The sequence below is a fragment of the Crocodylus siamensis genome, chromosome 6 (genome assembly GCF_052110815.1).
Source record: "Crocodylus siamensis isolate JL-2025a chromosome 6, ASM5211081v1, whole genome shotgun sequence".
Classification (NCBI taxonomy): domain Eukaryota; kingdom Metazoa; phylum Chordata; order Crocodylia; family Crocodylidae; genus Crocodylus; species Crocodylus siamensis.
In genome coordinates this window covers 47,498,480-47,513,942 of record NC_143400.1, presented here as the reverse complement: position 1 = coordinate 47,513,942, position 15,463 = coordinate 47,498,480, and the positions used below count along the sequence as shown (strand labels likewise).

General features: G+C 40.3%; 1 protein-coding gene and 1 pseudogene across 1 annotated transcript; both read right to left on the bottom strand.

Annotated features, from left to right (window-relative positions):
• Window positions 1-3,831: 3,831 nt before the first annotated feature.
• On the bottom strand, window positions 3,832-4,779 carry LOC149862679 (olfactory receptor 6C74-like). The gene has a single exon (XM_090054051.1). It carries the CDS (start codon window positions 4,777-4,779, stop codon window positions 3,832-3,834), a length of 948 nt encoding a protein of 315 aa, XP_089910177.1.
• A 7,517-nt stretch (window positions 4,780-12,296) lies between these two features.
• LOC149862678 (olfactory receptor 4D9-like) lies at window positions 12,297-13,235 on the bottom strand (annotated as a pseudogene).
• Window positions 13,236-15,463: the final 2,228 nt, after the last annotated feature.

Here is a 15,463-nt window from a genome sequence, read left to right as displayed (position 1 = left end):
TGTTTCTCTGCTCACTACCCAGCATAGCCATAACCGTGTGCTGCTAGAAAGTAAGTCCTGACTGAATTTGTAGGTGTGACCTATGCATGACCTCCCATGATGCATTTGCACCTGGAAGAAGTGTATTGATCTAAAAATTCCTGATTTCTTGGTACATTTTTAGTAGAAAACTGAGCACACAGATTGTGACCCATATTTTAGCTTCAGTTATACTGCTTTAATTTGGGAAGAACTTTGGAAATCCTTTCAGACTTTGCCTCAAAAGTCACATAGATCATCCTGGTAGGATTTGTTGACATTAAGGAGTTCAACAACTGAAAAATCCTTTGTTTTCCAACCAAATGTCCAAAAAGTGAATTCACCAAAAATTCATGAAATAATTAACTATTTTTCTTTATATCAATGTTCACATGATAGTGGAAACAACCATTTCCATGACTATTGCTCATTTAATTAAAGCACAGTTTTCTTACTAAAATTGGCAGAATATTTGACATTTTCCAAAGAGAGAGAAAAATCAGCACCATATTCCCAAGAGCTCTAAGCCTGGCCCATTACATTTGGTTTCCTCTTCATACTGTGGAACAGTCTTACATGGTAGTTTTTTTCACTGAAGGTTTGATGTATGTATCAACAAGACAATACTGCCTTTTGGATATGATTGCTCGGTAGCTCAAATGGTTGAATTGCAGTGCGTATCATGGTAAGGCAACTCTTTTGGAGCAAAATCCATAAACCAGGAGTGTCCAACCTGTGGCACAGGCATCATTATACTATATGTCATGTGTGTGGCAGGTCAGCAGGCCAGGAAGGGGTGTGGGACAGAGGGGTAACACACCTAACATAGTGACAGATAGTGGAGGAAGCACAAAGCATGGGGAAGGGGATTGTAATGGCACTAGCGGAGAGTGCAGGACTAGTTTATTGGTCTCCCCTCCACTGCTCTAAGCCATTGTCATTATTGATCCTTCGACAATTGAGCTCATGAAAAAATGACCTGCATACTTCAGTTAAAATTGTAGTTTGTCATAGAATTGTAGTCCATTGCAGATAGATTTAGACTAGCACAAAGAATGCAGAGGGCATATCTGAAATATAATTTTCTAAAATTATTTTAATTTTCTAAAATTATATTAAATTTTCCACAGAATCATAAAATCATAGAAGTGTTTAAATCATATTTTAGAAGTAATTTTATAAATCATAGAAGTATTTAAATCATATTTTAAATATTTTAAGTCATAGAAGTGTGGGGCTGGAAAAGATCTCAAGAAATAATATCATTCATTCCCTTACACAAAAGCAGGATCAGTTATACTGACATCATCTGTGACCAATTCTATCTAACCAGGTCTAGCAAAACATCTAGCAAAGGAGAGTCTACAATAACCCTACAGTATCCCTACTATTTCACCCCTAGAAAAGTGGTCTGGTGGAGATATTGAGGTTAAGGACACCAGAATTCCAGTCTTGGATCTGGCACATACGTACTAAGGAACAATTTTGAGAGGTGATCTTTTCTATGTTAATATCTACATTCTGTGTTAGTGTCTACTTTAATACCTCCATTTCAGAAATAGGCAATATAAATAATTGCATAACAAGTTAGCGTGAATAGAGTATGCTCAGTGACTGAAAAATCAGGACCTCCTGGTGTGAATTTTCTCTGAGGCTTTTTACTAATTATATTCTTTTGATTTTAATCACTCCATGACTCAAAAGAAGCCTTATTTTCAATGAAGATCTAATACTATGTCCATTGGCCCATCATGGGTGTTGTGAAGGTAGGCTGATCATTGTTTGAGAGGTACTTAAATATAACGGTGATAAGTATCATAAAAAGTGCAAATCTATTCTCAGTGCTGATGTGCATTTAACAAGTCATAGTGTACCAGTTAGAGTTAGAAAAATGTGAAGAGCCCTATTCAGTGAGCATTGCAAGTCATAAGCATAGAGTGAAGTATTTATTCTCTATTTATCCTCTGTAGTAAGTACCCATGGAATAAATGACTGTCATAATGATGTGGACAGGAACAGGGTTTACATAGGAAATACCATTTTAATTAAACCATCCTAGTAAGGGATCTGGTGAACTCTCCTTTCTTTGAAGTCTTTGAAGTATGAATCAATGCCTTTTTTAAAATTACAATTTAGTTCAGCTATCAGTTTCTAGGTTTCATATTAGAATTACCAGGGGAAATTATGTGGTCTGCATTATGAAAGTAAATGACAGTAGGGGGCTCATCTACCTTGACTATCTTTGAAAATCACCTTGTTGATTTTTAGAATGACCTTTTTATTCAGGGCACTGATTTTTATACCCATAAAATGCTGTTTTTTTGTGGAAAAATAAAAAAAAAAATTTTTTTTTTTGCCAAAGCCACAAAAAAAAAAAAATCGCTCAACCTCCCTCCCAATATTCTTACACCATTTAGTTTTCTAGCACTTGAACGTGATATTTTCCAGAAAAAAAGGTGTTACAAAATAAAGTCTTCCTTCATAAAAAAATTCCCATCTCCAAATTCTACCAGATTTCCAAAAAATTGCATGAATGCTTAAATTAGTCTTCAAAAGCAGGCATAATCCTGACATTTCCTAACTTTTGGATCTTAGATGATATAAACTTGGTAATTTTATTTTATTATATTTTTTTTCCATAGACAAGATTTCCTGCTTCATTTCATTGCTTTCAAATTACAGTTCCCCACCAATGAAGTGCATCTCACAACATACCATTTTAGACCCAGTACACATACTGCCCTCTTTCTCACATACAGAAACAGTCCTCAGCAGCGTCCAACCATAAATACAATTATGCACATCAAATCATTTATCTCACAAATTATAGTTTATTTTCTTAAACATTTCTTTATGGAAGCACTCCAGAAAAGTCAGTTGTCTTGGTTTAAGGAAGGTTAGACTTTGTCAAGGGTTTTTTAATTATTTTTTTGTTACTATCATGACACCCAGGTTCATATGCATAAAGGTAGAATCTCCTCTCACTGACTGGCTATGGAAACGCAGGCAGATGCAGGCTCTGACATGTAGAGAAGTAAAAGCATTAGAATTCCATGTACCATTCCTTTACTATTTTAACTTGTAGGTTCCTCATGCTGAAGGTAAAGAGGACCATAAGAGTATCACTATGATGAGCAGCGTCACCAGCCAGCCTGTTGAATGAGGGTTTGCTGTCCTAAGTTTCAGCATAGATGCAGGATGATGCTTTTGGAGAAATCAGCACACCTTAGCGATGGCCGCATGGAACTTTAAATGGAAAGAAGAGGATACCATTTTGGCAGGTCATGTCAACCCGCATCCACCTCAGTTTCCCCATTTATGAAATGAGGGAATTGGCACTCACCAATATTTGTAAAATGCTTTTGGATTACATGCTAAAATTCAAACCCATGTAAGTACTAAGTCTTAGTATTTAGAAGATATTCTGGAGAGACAATAGACAGAGACGCACACAGACAGAGCGACAGCTGCTAGCTACTTAGCTACACAGTTAGATGGTGATGAACCAATGATAGATGATTACAAGTATTAGATTTTGTTTTCTGCTATTGTGGGTGTATGTGTGTATTTGTATGTGGGAGCCAGAGGCAGGGAGAGTTAGAGCACAAAAGAGAGAACACACATGAAACAGAGAGTAAAGATAAATGGGTGTTTGATATACACTGATGCTATTATTGGATAGATGCATAATACACATATATACAATTATATACAATTATAACTAATTATGTATGAGTGAAAGGCATAGTTTTAATGATGACACATTCAGTTTTCCCTTCTTTTCCTTTAACAAATTCTCCTAACAAATATCCTTCAAAAATGACAATGCTTCCTGGAGAAAACCATGCTTCTCTTCATGGCAGCCCTTAGGGCATCTTTCACTTGCTGGTTCCTCAGAGTGAAGACAAAGGGACTCATCAGAGGGGTCACCACTGTGTTGATCAGGGCAACAAGTTTGTTGATTGAGGGATCACTAGTGGAAGGCCGGACATACATGAAGATGCAGCTTCCATAGCCCAAGGTGACAATGGTGAGGTGGGCTGAGCAGGTAGAGAAAGCCTTTTGACGCCTGGAGGCAGATGGAAGCCTAAGGATGGTGATGACAATGCAAATGTAGGACACCACTGTCATAACGAAAGAACCGAGCAAAATGATGATGGAGGACAGGAAGCTCACTAACTCCACAAAGCTAGTGTCTGCACAGGATAGCTTGATCAATGCCACACTGTCACAAAAGAAGTGGTCAATATGATTGACTCTGCAAAAGGGAAGTTTTATGACCAAGATGGTGGGGAAAATGGTAGCTAGGAAACCAGCAGCCCATGACCCAATCACAAGCTGTAAGCACAAGTTATTGTTCATGACCATGGAATAATGCAGAGGGTTGCATATGGCCACATAACGATCATAAGACATGATGGCCAGCAGGGCAAAGTCACTGCAGCCTAGGAAGAAGTAGAAATAGCACTGAGCAATACAAGCTGGGTAGGAGATAGTCTTGTTGCCAATTAGGAAGCTTGCTATAACCTTAGGGATGACAGATGATGTGATGAGGATCTCCAAGCAGGACAGGTTCCATAGAAAAAAGTACATGGGGCTGTGTAGGTTACAGTCAGAGAGGATGAGGGCAATTATCATGAGGTTGCCAGCTAGGGTCAGTAAATACAAAGCCAATAAGGCAATAGCCATGACGTGCTTCAGATGGTGGAAGGATGGGAAGTCCACAAAAATGAACTCAGTAACCATGGATTCATTTCTCATAACTGTAACAATGGTACCTGGAAAGACTGTGGAGAGATGGAGAGAATAGGTCATCATAGGTCAGAAAAAACAGGAAGAAAGAATTAAAAGTAGGTGAAAAATAAGTAGAGAGAAAAAAAAATAACAAAATATGAAAAGTAAAAGACTGGGCAAAATGATCATAATAACATTTTTTAAAAAAATAGAACAGGAACACGAAGGAGAAAAGGGGGAAGGGGAGAGTAGAGCAATACTTGAAATTAAAGGATTAAATTATGAGGGTAATCAGATGTGAGTATGAGCTGGAAAGGACAGAAAATTAGTCCTTCATTTTAAAACACAGGTTTCTGCTGAAAGGCAACGTGGACTATTCCTAAAAGGAGGAGAACTCCAGACACTTAGAAGGAGCAAGATTTCCTGAGAAAAAGTAAAAGTGGAAAAAAGTATAGAAGAATAAGACTAAAAAAAAAAAAAGAAAGAAAAGAAAAACAGGAAAAAAGGAGAAGGTAAAAGCAGAAGGAAAGAAAAGGGACTGCTTGAAAATAAAAAGTAAAAGAAAAAAAGAGAAAAGGAAAGAGGTAAAAAAGGTAAAAAGAAAAAGAGGCATAAGCCTCAAAATAAAAAGAAGGGATAGTGAAAAAGAAACATAAAAGAAAGGTTAAGGGAAGAAAAAGAAAGAAAATAGGAAAGAATGTAAAAGTTATGAAGGAGGAGAATGGTATAAGAGGTGGAAAGAAAGGGAAAAAAAAGAAACCCGACTTTCCCGTACAAAAAATGTTCAGAGTAGAGCACCTACTTACATTAATCCAGTTCTGTTTTGTTTTGAAGCCCCCATGAATGCAAACTGGACAGCCACAGATGTCTGTAAAGTACTGTCTGTATATACAGAATCACCTATAAAAATAGATCAGAGGGAAATTTTTAAAGTCAATATTGCCTTTTTGGCTTAAATGCTAACTTAATTTGATTTGACCTCCTACAAAAGCCTGACATGAAGAAATAATTGCCTTCCTTTTTCTCTTCTTTTCATGCCATAAAACCTCCCAAAATCAGCCTTGCTGTTTCTTAGTCTTTTCACTTTTCCAGCAGATATATTTCAACACAGCTCTTTAGCATGGGTAAGACAGATTCATTAAAATGGCAGCAGACACCCATGGGGATCTATATACTGTTAACCTGTAGGAGATATTTGTAGGAAATGGAACAAAACCATGCCCACATTCTCAGGGCAACTAAGAAATTTAACAATAATACCTTCTATAATCCAATAAACATATTTGAAATTCTTTATATCTGTCTTGAGTTTCCATATGCCTAAAGCTCATTGTGACAACATTTATGGTCAGCCCTAAAGAAGATGTTACAGGTTCCAATTCAGATGCTGCAATTAATACATTTTGGTACCCAGAGTGGAGAACACAGACCAAAGGTAGGCAGTTCAGAGACTGATGTGATCTGAACATCTCAGAATTGCAATCTAAAAGCCAGCATGCTCAACAGAAAGCAAGCTAGTGCTAGGGAGAAGGAAACAGTAAAGACCTAAACTCTCACTGCCCTCTGGAGCTTGGGCCTGTGAAGGAGGAAGAAAGATATCTGTAACCACTTGGGATCCAGAGCATGGAACTCACTCCTGAGGATATGGACCCAGCAGTATTCACTGAAAGGACTGAGTAGGGTATATTGTTTTTTAGAAGTCAGATTGAGGAAAGATAGCTAAAATCTTCCTTTTATAAAATAGGCTTGTAACTAAAATAGTTCCCCAGGAAACTGGAGACCTGCATTCTAGCCCTTTCTCAACCTGAAGGAGTTCAAACCCATACCTCCCACCTCTGAAGAGAGTGTCCTATCTTCTGGGAGGCAAGGTACTTTTGAGGAAAGTATTCTCAGTTCTCTGTTGAAGTTGAGTCATTGTCCAAAGCATGCACAATTAATGGGGCCAGAGAATGACCAAGGAAGCAAGAGCATGATTGCAGCCTATTGCTTAGGACATCCACCTCAGGGCTGAGGAGAACACCAGGCAGGGGATATCAGGGGTTCTGATCCCTGCTGCCAAGACTCTTTTTCTTAAACCATTGCTGGGAAATAATTTATACATTTTTGGTACATCTGATATTTTAAAAATGTTTTAAAAACCTTTATTATAAAAATGTAAAAAAACCCCAAACAATCAAAATGCCCTTATCAGAAGAGATTGAAATCCCTTCCCTAACACTTTGTAGGTGGTCACATTTTTAGGACTAACTATGTAGCACTACCCTCAGTGGCCCAGTGTGACACCAGCTGGGCCTCATTCTGTTGAAAGGTTACATGTCCAAACTCAAATGAGACATATGCCCAGACCAGGAAGCAAAAGAGGTGCAGGGCAGTGTCAGAGCTGCCGCTGAGAACAGGTTCTTGCAGTTTTTCAGGGTCCCTATCTTGGTCTGTCCTAACAGGAAATTGGCCAGGTAGATCACTTTCCCCTCAGATACTTGGTATTGGACAGAAAACATGTACATTGTCTCACAAAAGTTCAAGTCTCACTTGGCAGAAAAAGACGCTGAGAGTGGCAAAACGGGATGTAGCCAGGGAAGTCCAGGAAGGCATGGAAAACTGTTTTTTCCATCTCCTTCTCCCAGAAAGGGCAGGCCACCAATGCTACCATATCTAAGCAGGCACAGGTGGTAGTAGCCAGGGTCCCATGCAAAAGCCACAACTGGAGCTCACCAGTCCTCTTGGCAATGGCCACATTGCACAGGGTGCAGTAGGTGGGGCAAGGTTGCTTTGGCATTGCTGCCTTAGTTGCATTGGGATGGGCAGCAAGAATGTGGATGTGATGCACCTTGACTGTCCATGTGTACAATGCCTTCCTAGGCAGCAGGTGCCAAACCTGTTCTCTTTGGGAATGGGAAGAGATAGCACTGCTCTCATTGCTGTCTACAGCCAGAGATAGGTAGCAATGGAGATGGCATGTTCAGTAAGCTGCCACTAGGGACAGCTCACTACATGCACAGGGAGTCCTCTAAGACAACAGCAACATCCACAGCAGGGGCATCCCTCTCTCCAGCCAAGAGGCACAAAGCAAAGTGAACTCAGTGCAGGCACAGGAATAAAGAACAACTTTGCAATTTTACCTTTTATTTTTTAACGTATCTGTTATAAAGTGCATAGTTCCACTAGGGTCTGGGCATGAAAGCATTCATCAGTACCAAAATTTCATTATCATCAAAGCTTGAAACCCCCTTGCCCATCCCCAACACCCTTCATGTGGTCACATTTTCAGGACTACCCAGCCTCTAGGTGATGGGCAGTGTGTACAGGAAGGGCTGGTTTGCTCTAGTATTGGTGCCTCCTTGAGGTTATGTCTGGGTGGGTGGCAAGGATGCAAGTGTGATACACCCTGACAGTCCACATGTACACTGCCTTTCTAGACAGAATCTCAAAGCAGATCCTGTTGTGACTTTCAGTGGATATAAGGAAGGACACCAGGGTACCAGAGAAGGATGGAAATAATGGAGATAGCATGTCCAGCAAACTGCCATTGGGAGGCCCCATCAGGCATCAGCAGATAGGGCAGTCTTCACTTCAATCAAGATGCATGAAACGAAGTGAATAAACTGCAGAAAAGACTTTTTGACTTAGAATCACAGAATCATAGAACATGAAGGTTGTAAAGGACCTCAGGAGGTCATCTAGACCTCTGGTCAAACCAGGACCATCCCCAACTAGATCATCTCAGCCAAGGCTTTGTCTAGTAAGGTCTTAAAAACCTCCAAGAATGGGGAGTCCACAACCTCTCTGAGTTACCTGTCCCAATGTTTTACTCTGCTCCTCATCAGAACTCTTCTTCAGGATGTTCTTGTAAAAATGTTAAAAAAGATTTAAAAATATCAATGGCCCCACAAGGGGCTGGGCATCAAAGCATTCATCATGTAATCTTACTTTATAACCAAAAGATTGAACTCCCCTGCCACCTTTCTGCAATGCTCTTCACATGCTTACACCTGTTGGATAAACTGGCCATCTGCCAGCATACAGAGTGCTCCCTGATGCCTAAGCATAACATGTTCATCTTTGGGCACTTCACCATAGGAAAGAAGAAACTCAAAAGAGAGACATCCAGGTCAGGAACCAAAACAGGGGGGAGGCATCATTGGAGTTGGTCCTAGGAAGTCAGTTCCTGTGGCTCCTTAGTTGCCATCTTGGCCTAGTCAGCAGGAAATTAGGCAGGCATATCATGCTTCCCATGGAAGAAAGGAAAGGTAAAAAGGATGGCAAGAAAGCTCTAAAAATATTTTAATGGCAGTATTAACAACAAAACCGGAAAGTGCAAAAGTATATTACTCCACCAGGGCTAGGATGTGAAACATTAATAACAAACAATTTTTACAAAGATTGAAACCCCTTCCTCCTAACACCCACCTGGGTGCAGAGCCATTACTTAGGATGACGTGGTGCTGCTTCAAAGTGGTTTGAACCATTAGCATGTGATTGGGGATAACTTCCTAGACAACTGGTTAATCAGGTCTCGGTTTTTGCAAGAACAAGACTGCAACTCCCACATTGCAGCTGGTCCTGTGCTTAGGGAGTTCTTTCTCTTCTTGTCAGCGTGCCGTTTTCCCTTGTTTCTGTCCATGTGTATTACTTACAACAAAGTACAATCCAGCCATTTCTGGTTCAGGAAATCAGAGCTGTTTGTTTCCCAGGGTCCATGCATCCATTCATGTTGAGCAAGCCAGAAGCAAGGGTCAGCATTGTAAAGATTCCAGGAGACACACAATGCAAAAAAATCAAATGGAAGAAGGAAGAAAGGGCTGTGAATCATCTAGGGTAGCCCAAAAAGTGTCGCCTAGCAAGGTGACACTTATTCCCTGAAGACAAACTGCACTGTTGAGGTTGCTTGTCAATCTTGGCTTCCTGGTTAAAGAGTTTTGCAATTTGTTATTAGCTTATCCACTAAAACGATATTCAGCATGTTTCAAAATGTGTTTTTTTTCTTTATCATGGCCTTGTCTCACGTACACTTGCAACAGTTGTAAATCATTTGGATGTTAGTGTCCTATTAAAATTAGTACATGTTAGGTGATAACTTTTGCCTGAAAGGGAACAGCTTTGCAACACCACAGGGGCACTTAACATGTGCTAAATTGCTGGAATCCATCTACTTGCATTTTAACTGCAGTTCATAAGTGTTAAGTTGACCATGTGACACTGTAAGTACATGAATATTTCCTAATTTCAAATCACTGATTGAATAATTTATGTCAGAATTTGTCGGTCAGATGCTTTGGTGGTGGAAGATACTTACTGAGCTACACACATTTGGACAGTAAAAGATTTTCAACACACTGGGCATTTCTTCTACATGTTTATTAATGCACAGTGGTTACTGCGCATTTAATTTAGTACTTCTATGAAGTACTAAATAATTGCTCAATAACCAGATTTACTGTGCAGTAGCGCTGGCGAATGCCTTTGTAGTGATGCTACTTTACAGTAGCCTAATAATACTGCACAGTAGTATATTAGCACTGTCCATGCTGTGACATGCTAATATACTACTTAGCAGTATTATTAGGCTACTGATCTGTTAGCATCTCATGTAGATGAGCCCACGACTCCGTATGGGGATATGACTCTGTCTCTCTAAGGGTGAGTTTATATGTTACAATTAGGCCAGAGTAAGGTCTAAGACCATTTACACTGCTTAAAATGCAACCATCTGCACATTAAAGATCATTAACGAGTGTTATGTGCCTTCTAGGTATCCTAAAGTTACACCACTTTGGGTGAGGATTATCTTTGAACTCTGCTACATACCTTAATTTACCTTAATTTCTGGCTACTCCACTGAGATAAAACCACAAATTTGCAGTCCACCAGCATCTCAGAAGGTACTGCTCCCAGCATGGACTGGATTTCACCCATAACTACAGCTCTGGGTTGACATCTGGGGACAGCTGGGCAGCAGGTGTGTGGAGAGAGCAAAGCAGGGGAGGGGAAAGGGGTGAAGGTGTGCAGAGAGGGTGGGCGGCAGGCAGAGAAGGTATGGGGAAGGTAGGGTAGGCAGAAGTGGGAGCAGAGGAAAGGTGGAGCATGGGGTGGATGGGGAGATTTTGGGCAGCTGCAGAAGTGGGGTGGCACCCAGATCCAGCCCACAGTAGCACCACTGGGTCCTGCAACTTCCCAGGAGCTTCTCTTGAGAAAAAAGAAGTCAAGAGGATAGGGCACTGGTGTGTGGGGACCTACCAGGTAGACACAGGTGGCTCTGGTAGCTCTTTTTATGCCCAGATCAAGGCTTCCCTAACCCCATCAGGCCCTGTGGCTGCCTGGCTACTCCTTGTTTACCCATGCCCCATCCCGACTCCCCAGTGTTCCCCTTTTCCCTGTGCAGAGCAGCCAAGTAGTTGCTCCAGAAACTGGTGGGTGAGAGCTGTGGGGTCCAGTGGGGTTTATGGGCTGGATTTGGGCACATAAGGGAGGCTTAGGCTGCAGAGAGCCCTGTAGCAAGCAGAGACAGGGAACCCCACCTCTGGTGCCGTTGTTGCCACTGCCATTTTCTGGCAGTTGAGGGCCTTCCCCACGGAACTGTGAAAAAGGACTTCACACTTATTTTGCTCCATTAGTGTTGCATACAGTAGTCCAGGTTCAACTGGAAGAATGGAAAGTGCTTCCATCTCCATCTAGCCTGTATTTTGAACAATTTCCTTAGAAAATGAAAATGTGGGTTTGAAGCTTCTCTGTCTCAGACTGGCTAGAACAGATGTTTTCACTTTTTGGTCAAGAATTTTCACCATTAGGCTATTCTGCAGAAGGTGAGCAATAGCACTGAAATCACTACCTACATAATGGATTTCTTAGAAAAAGTGGCTATGGGTTCAGACTTCAATGGCAGAAGTCACTAATACGTGGACAGGACTAGGAGTAATGGCCTTAAGCTACAGCAGAGGAAATTTAGGTTAGGAGGAACTTTGTTAATATGATAGTGGTCAGGCTACCTAGAGAAGTTGTGAAATCACTGTGATATTTCAAAAGCAGTTTGGACAGACATTTGACTGGGATGGTTTCATTATAGATGGTTCTACCCTGAGCAGAGGGATGGACTAGATGACTTTATGTGGTCCTTTCCATACCTGCTTGTCTGTTTCCATGAGCTCCTTATGATCTTGAAGTCTATCTGGAGTTAGGCAATAAAGCAACTATGGTCCTTCCTTGTAGAAAGCACAGATAAGTGAATAGAATAATGGTTGTTCTGTACTTTTTATTCACAATCCTAGTGAAGAATGTCCTAGAGTTTCCTTAGGGTTTGCACATGCTAACTGTAACGTGTAACCATGCCTATAATTGAACTACAACAGTTTACATCAATGGGCGATGTGTATTTACACCACGTGTCAGCCTTGCCTATTGACTACAGGGCAGCTGTGACATGCTTTGAACTTTGATGGAGATTCTAGCCCTTAGTCTGCAACTCATTTATGAACACTGTTTGTTATGACAGCAAAGTGCTTAATGTGTTTCGGTGTGATTTGCTCCCTGTTGTGTTCAGAATCTAAATCCTATTTACTTCCTGAAAAAAATACTCTGTGCATCAGCCTCCTCATGGCCTTTTTCATCTCAGCATTTCTCAGTGTGTAGATCATTGGGTTCAGCACTGGTGTAAGCACAGTGTAAATAACTGAGGCCAGCTTGTCTACGGGGTATTTTTTGAATGGCCGAGCATATATGAAGATGCAGGGTATGAAGATTAAGCTCACAACTGTTATCTGGGCTCCACAGGTGGACAGAGCTTTGTGTTTCCCTTCTGTGACATGTTTCCTTATCTTCATTAATATGATAGTGTATGAAATCAAAAGAAGAAGGAAAACAATTATGACAAGCACCCCACCATTAAAGACCACCTGAAGTTCAACCACATAGATGTCAGCACAGGCCAGCTTGATAACCTGTGGGGCATCACAGTAGAAGTTGTCCAGGATATTTGGACCACAAAATGGTAACTGAAGGAGCAGTCCAATCTGAACAGAAGAATGAGCCAATCCACCCAGTCATGCCAATGCCACGAGGCCCAAGCACACGTTCTTGTTCATGATGGTCAAGTAACGTAGTGGTTTATAAATGGCAACATACCGATCAACTGCCATTCCCACAAGGAAGAAAGACACTGCACCAGCAATAAAGTGGAAGAAGAACATCTGAAGAATGCACTCATTGAATGAAATGATTTTGTGATTAGTGAGAAGACCTGCCAGTAGTTTGGGAGCATTAACTGAAGAGTCACAAACATCCATAAAAGCCAAGTTAGCCAGCATGTAGTACATGGGGGTGTGAAGATGGTGGTCAGTGATCACAGTGGTGATGATGGCAAAATTTACCAGCCAAGTTGTCACATATACTAGGAAGAAGACTATGAAGAGAAAATACTGAAGTTCACGACTTTGAGTAAGGCCCAAGAGAACAAATTCTTTGACTGTAGTGGTGAAGTTATGCTCTTCCATTTAATATTTTATACCTGCATAAAGTACAGTAATAGCATTACTGATAACCATGGTATTTTCATGATTATTTCTTCATTAACCACTGATGAGAAATTGGTTTTAATGCTAAAGTAAAATATATTTTTAAGTATTTCCTCCCCCCCCCACCAATTCAGCCTTGTGTGCTTGAGAGGCCATGGTTACTTCACTAAAGATCTTCAATCCTGAGGTTTTTTAGGACTGAAAAGCCATCTGCTAACCTAAAATGACCTCTTCTATCAATACTTAACATTCGCCTCTCTGTGGCTCTGGATCCCCGAAGTTCATAAGTACATTATAAGGCCTAGTTTCAAGACAGGAAAGAAAGTTTATTGCAGGGAGCAAACTAAGGTGTGGATTTTTAGGGCTAAATCCTATTTCACCTAGTTGCACTTTTGCTACTTGCTCACAGTTTTAGTCTCCTTTGCCCTGTAACAAATGAGGATCATCCAGCTGGTATATTTGCTAGAAGCAGGACTCTCATTGCTTAGCACAAGAGCCTAACCAGTATAGAGCTGTAGTTGCAGGATCTAGGACCCCTACCTCCTAACAAATACAGAGGCAGAGGGGGTTCAAACCTGCACCTCTAATTGGCCAACAAAGTGCACTAAACACCAGGCCACTGATGCTCTGTTGGACAATCAAGGCATATGAAAATGATGTAGGGGCAGTTAAGAACTGACACAGAGTAATTCCTTCCTTTGCCAGAGTGATCTTTGCTACAGCCAAAGAGATGATACAATCTTGCCCCTTCCCCACTTTGCAAGGCTGTTCTAGTGTGTGACAGTTAAGTCTGTCTTCTGGGAAGTTGGAGATTGTTTCATATCTCATCAGCCTGAGAAGAACCCAACACCAACATACAGAATGAAAAATTAAAAACACTCTTCCACACCCTCTTTTTGTAGCACAGATTTCATGAACAATAGATGTTGAAACATACCATCATATTTCAGTGTCTCTATTTTCTATAGCTTTGCCTAGCCTCTGGTAGTCATATTTCTACCTGCCATCCACATTTTTGAAGTGCACTGAATGCACAATAACTTGCACTTAACAGAGAAGAAGAGCACAAACGTGCAATTGCCACAGAACAGGTGACATAGAATAAAGTCATATAATTGTTAATTGTTCAGATGCCCATACCCTTAATTAATGTTTATAACCTTGTGAAACTCTTAAGTTATTCATAATCCTCCTGTTAACCTCCCATAGATTTATCTTCATCCAATCAACTTTTATAGCAGACAGCCATGTGGCTGGAATGGTGCATGTGGTTATTCTTTGTCTGTCTTGCACATAGAGCTTTGTTTTTAAACTCATTAATAATCTCCCAAAACTCTCTTCCCTTGTGTCTTCCTTCAATACTCGATCACAGACCTTTTCCTTTGCTCTTTATCTGTCTCAGTCACCTGGAAAAATATATGCTGATCCTCTTAGTACCTTAAATTATGCACAAGGATTAATCTGAATGCCATTCTTAAATCCTTGGAGGAACTTCCTACAGTCTTAACTAACAAATCAATCTTAACTGTTCTTATGGAAAAAAAGTGGTAAAAGATTGACAGATAAGATCAGAGCAGAAACCAGAGAAAGTCTGAGTTATCCAAAGTATGAGCATATAATTTATTCATGGTGTTTTGAGGTGTCAGAAATGGAGCTATCACAACAGCACTACATAAATTCAAAATTGTGTCTATAATAAAAGCAGGAGTCCTTCAGAAAGCAAAATGATGCTTTCTATTTGGATATTGAGAAAAATCAACTCATGAATGCCTTGGTTTAAACAAGACTCACATTAAACACAGTGCCTTTTTGAGGTCTTAGGTAATAAAGAGAAGAAGAGGTTTAAATTTTTTTTTAAATAACAATGTGTGCATTTGATGGCCTTCCTTAATGTTGAGAGGGACCTCTCAATCATTAAACTACTTATTTTCCAGCTTCCTACAAAATAAGAAACCCTGTTCTTATTAGCTGCCTGAAAATGCTATCCCAAAATTGTGGTTTGCCAGCATTCCTTGTGTCACTGAATACTGTAGAAAGTGGCTAAATTTAAAAAAGAAATAAATAAATAAAGGACTTCATGTAAAGCAAGCTTAAACTTTTGAAAACAAAGACAAACAAACTCAAGGTACATTCCACTGTCAGAATGTAACCTGAACTCTACTTCTTATGAGTGATGTTCAGACAAGTCTACCTACTTAAGGCAGGGG

Coding starts and splice junctions, on each gene's coding strand:
- LOC149862679 (XM_090054051.1), bottom strand. CDS start 4,779: ATGAGAAATGAATCCATGGTTACTGAGTTCATTTTTGTGGACTTCCCA.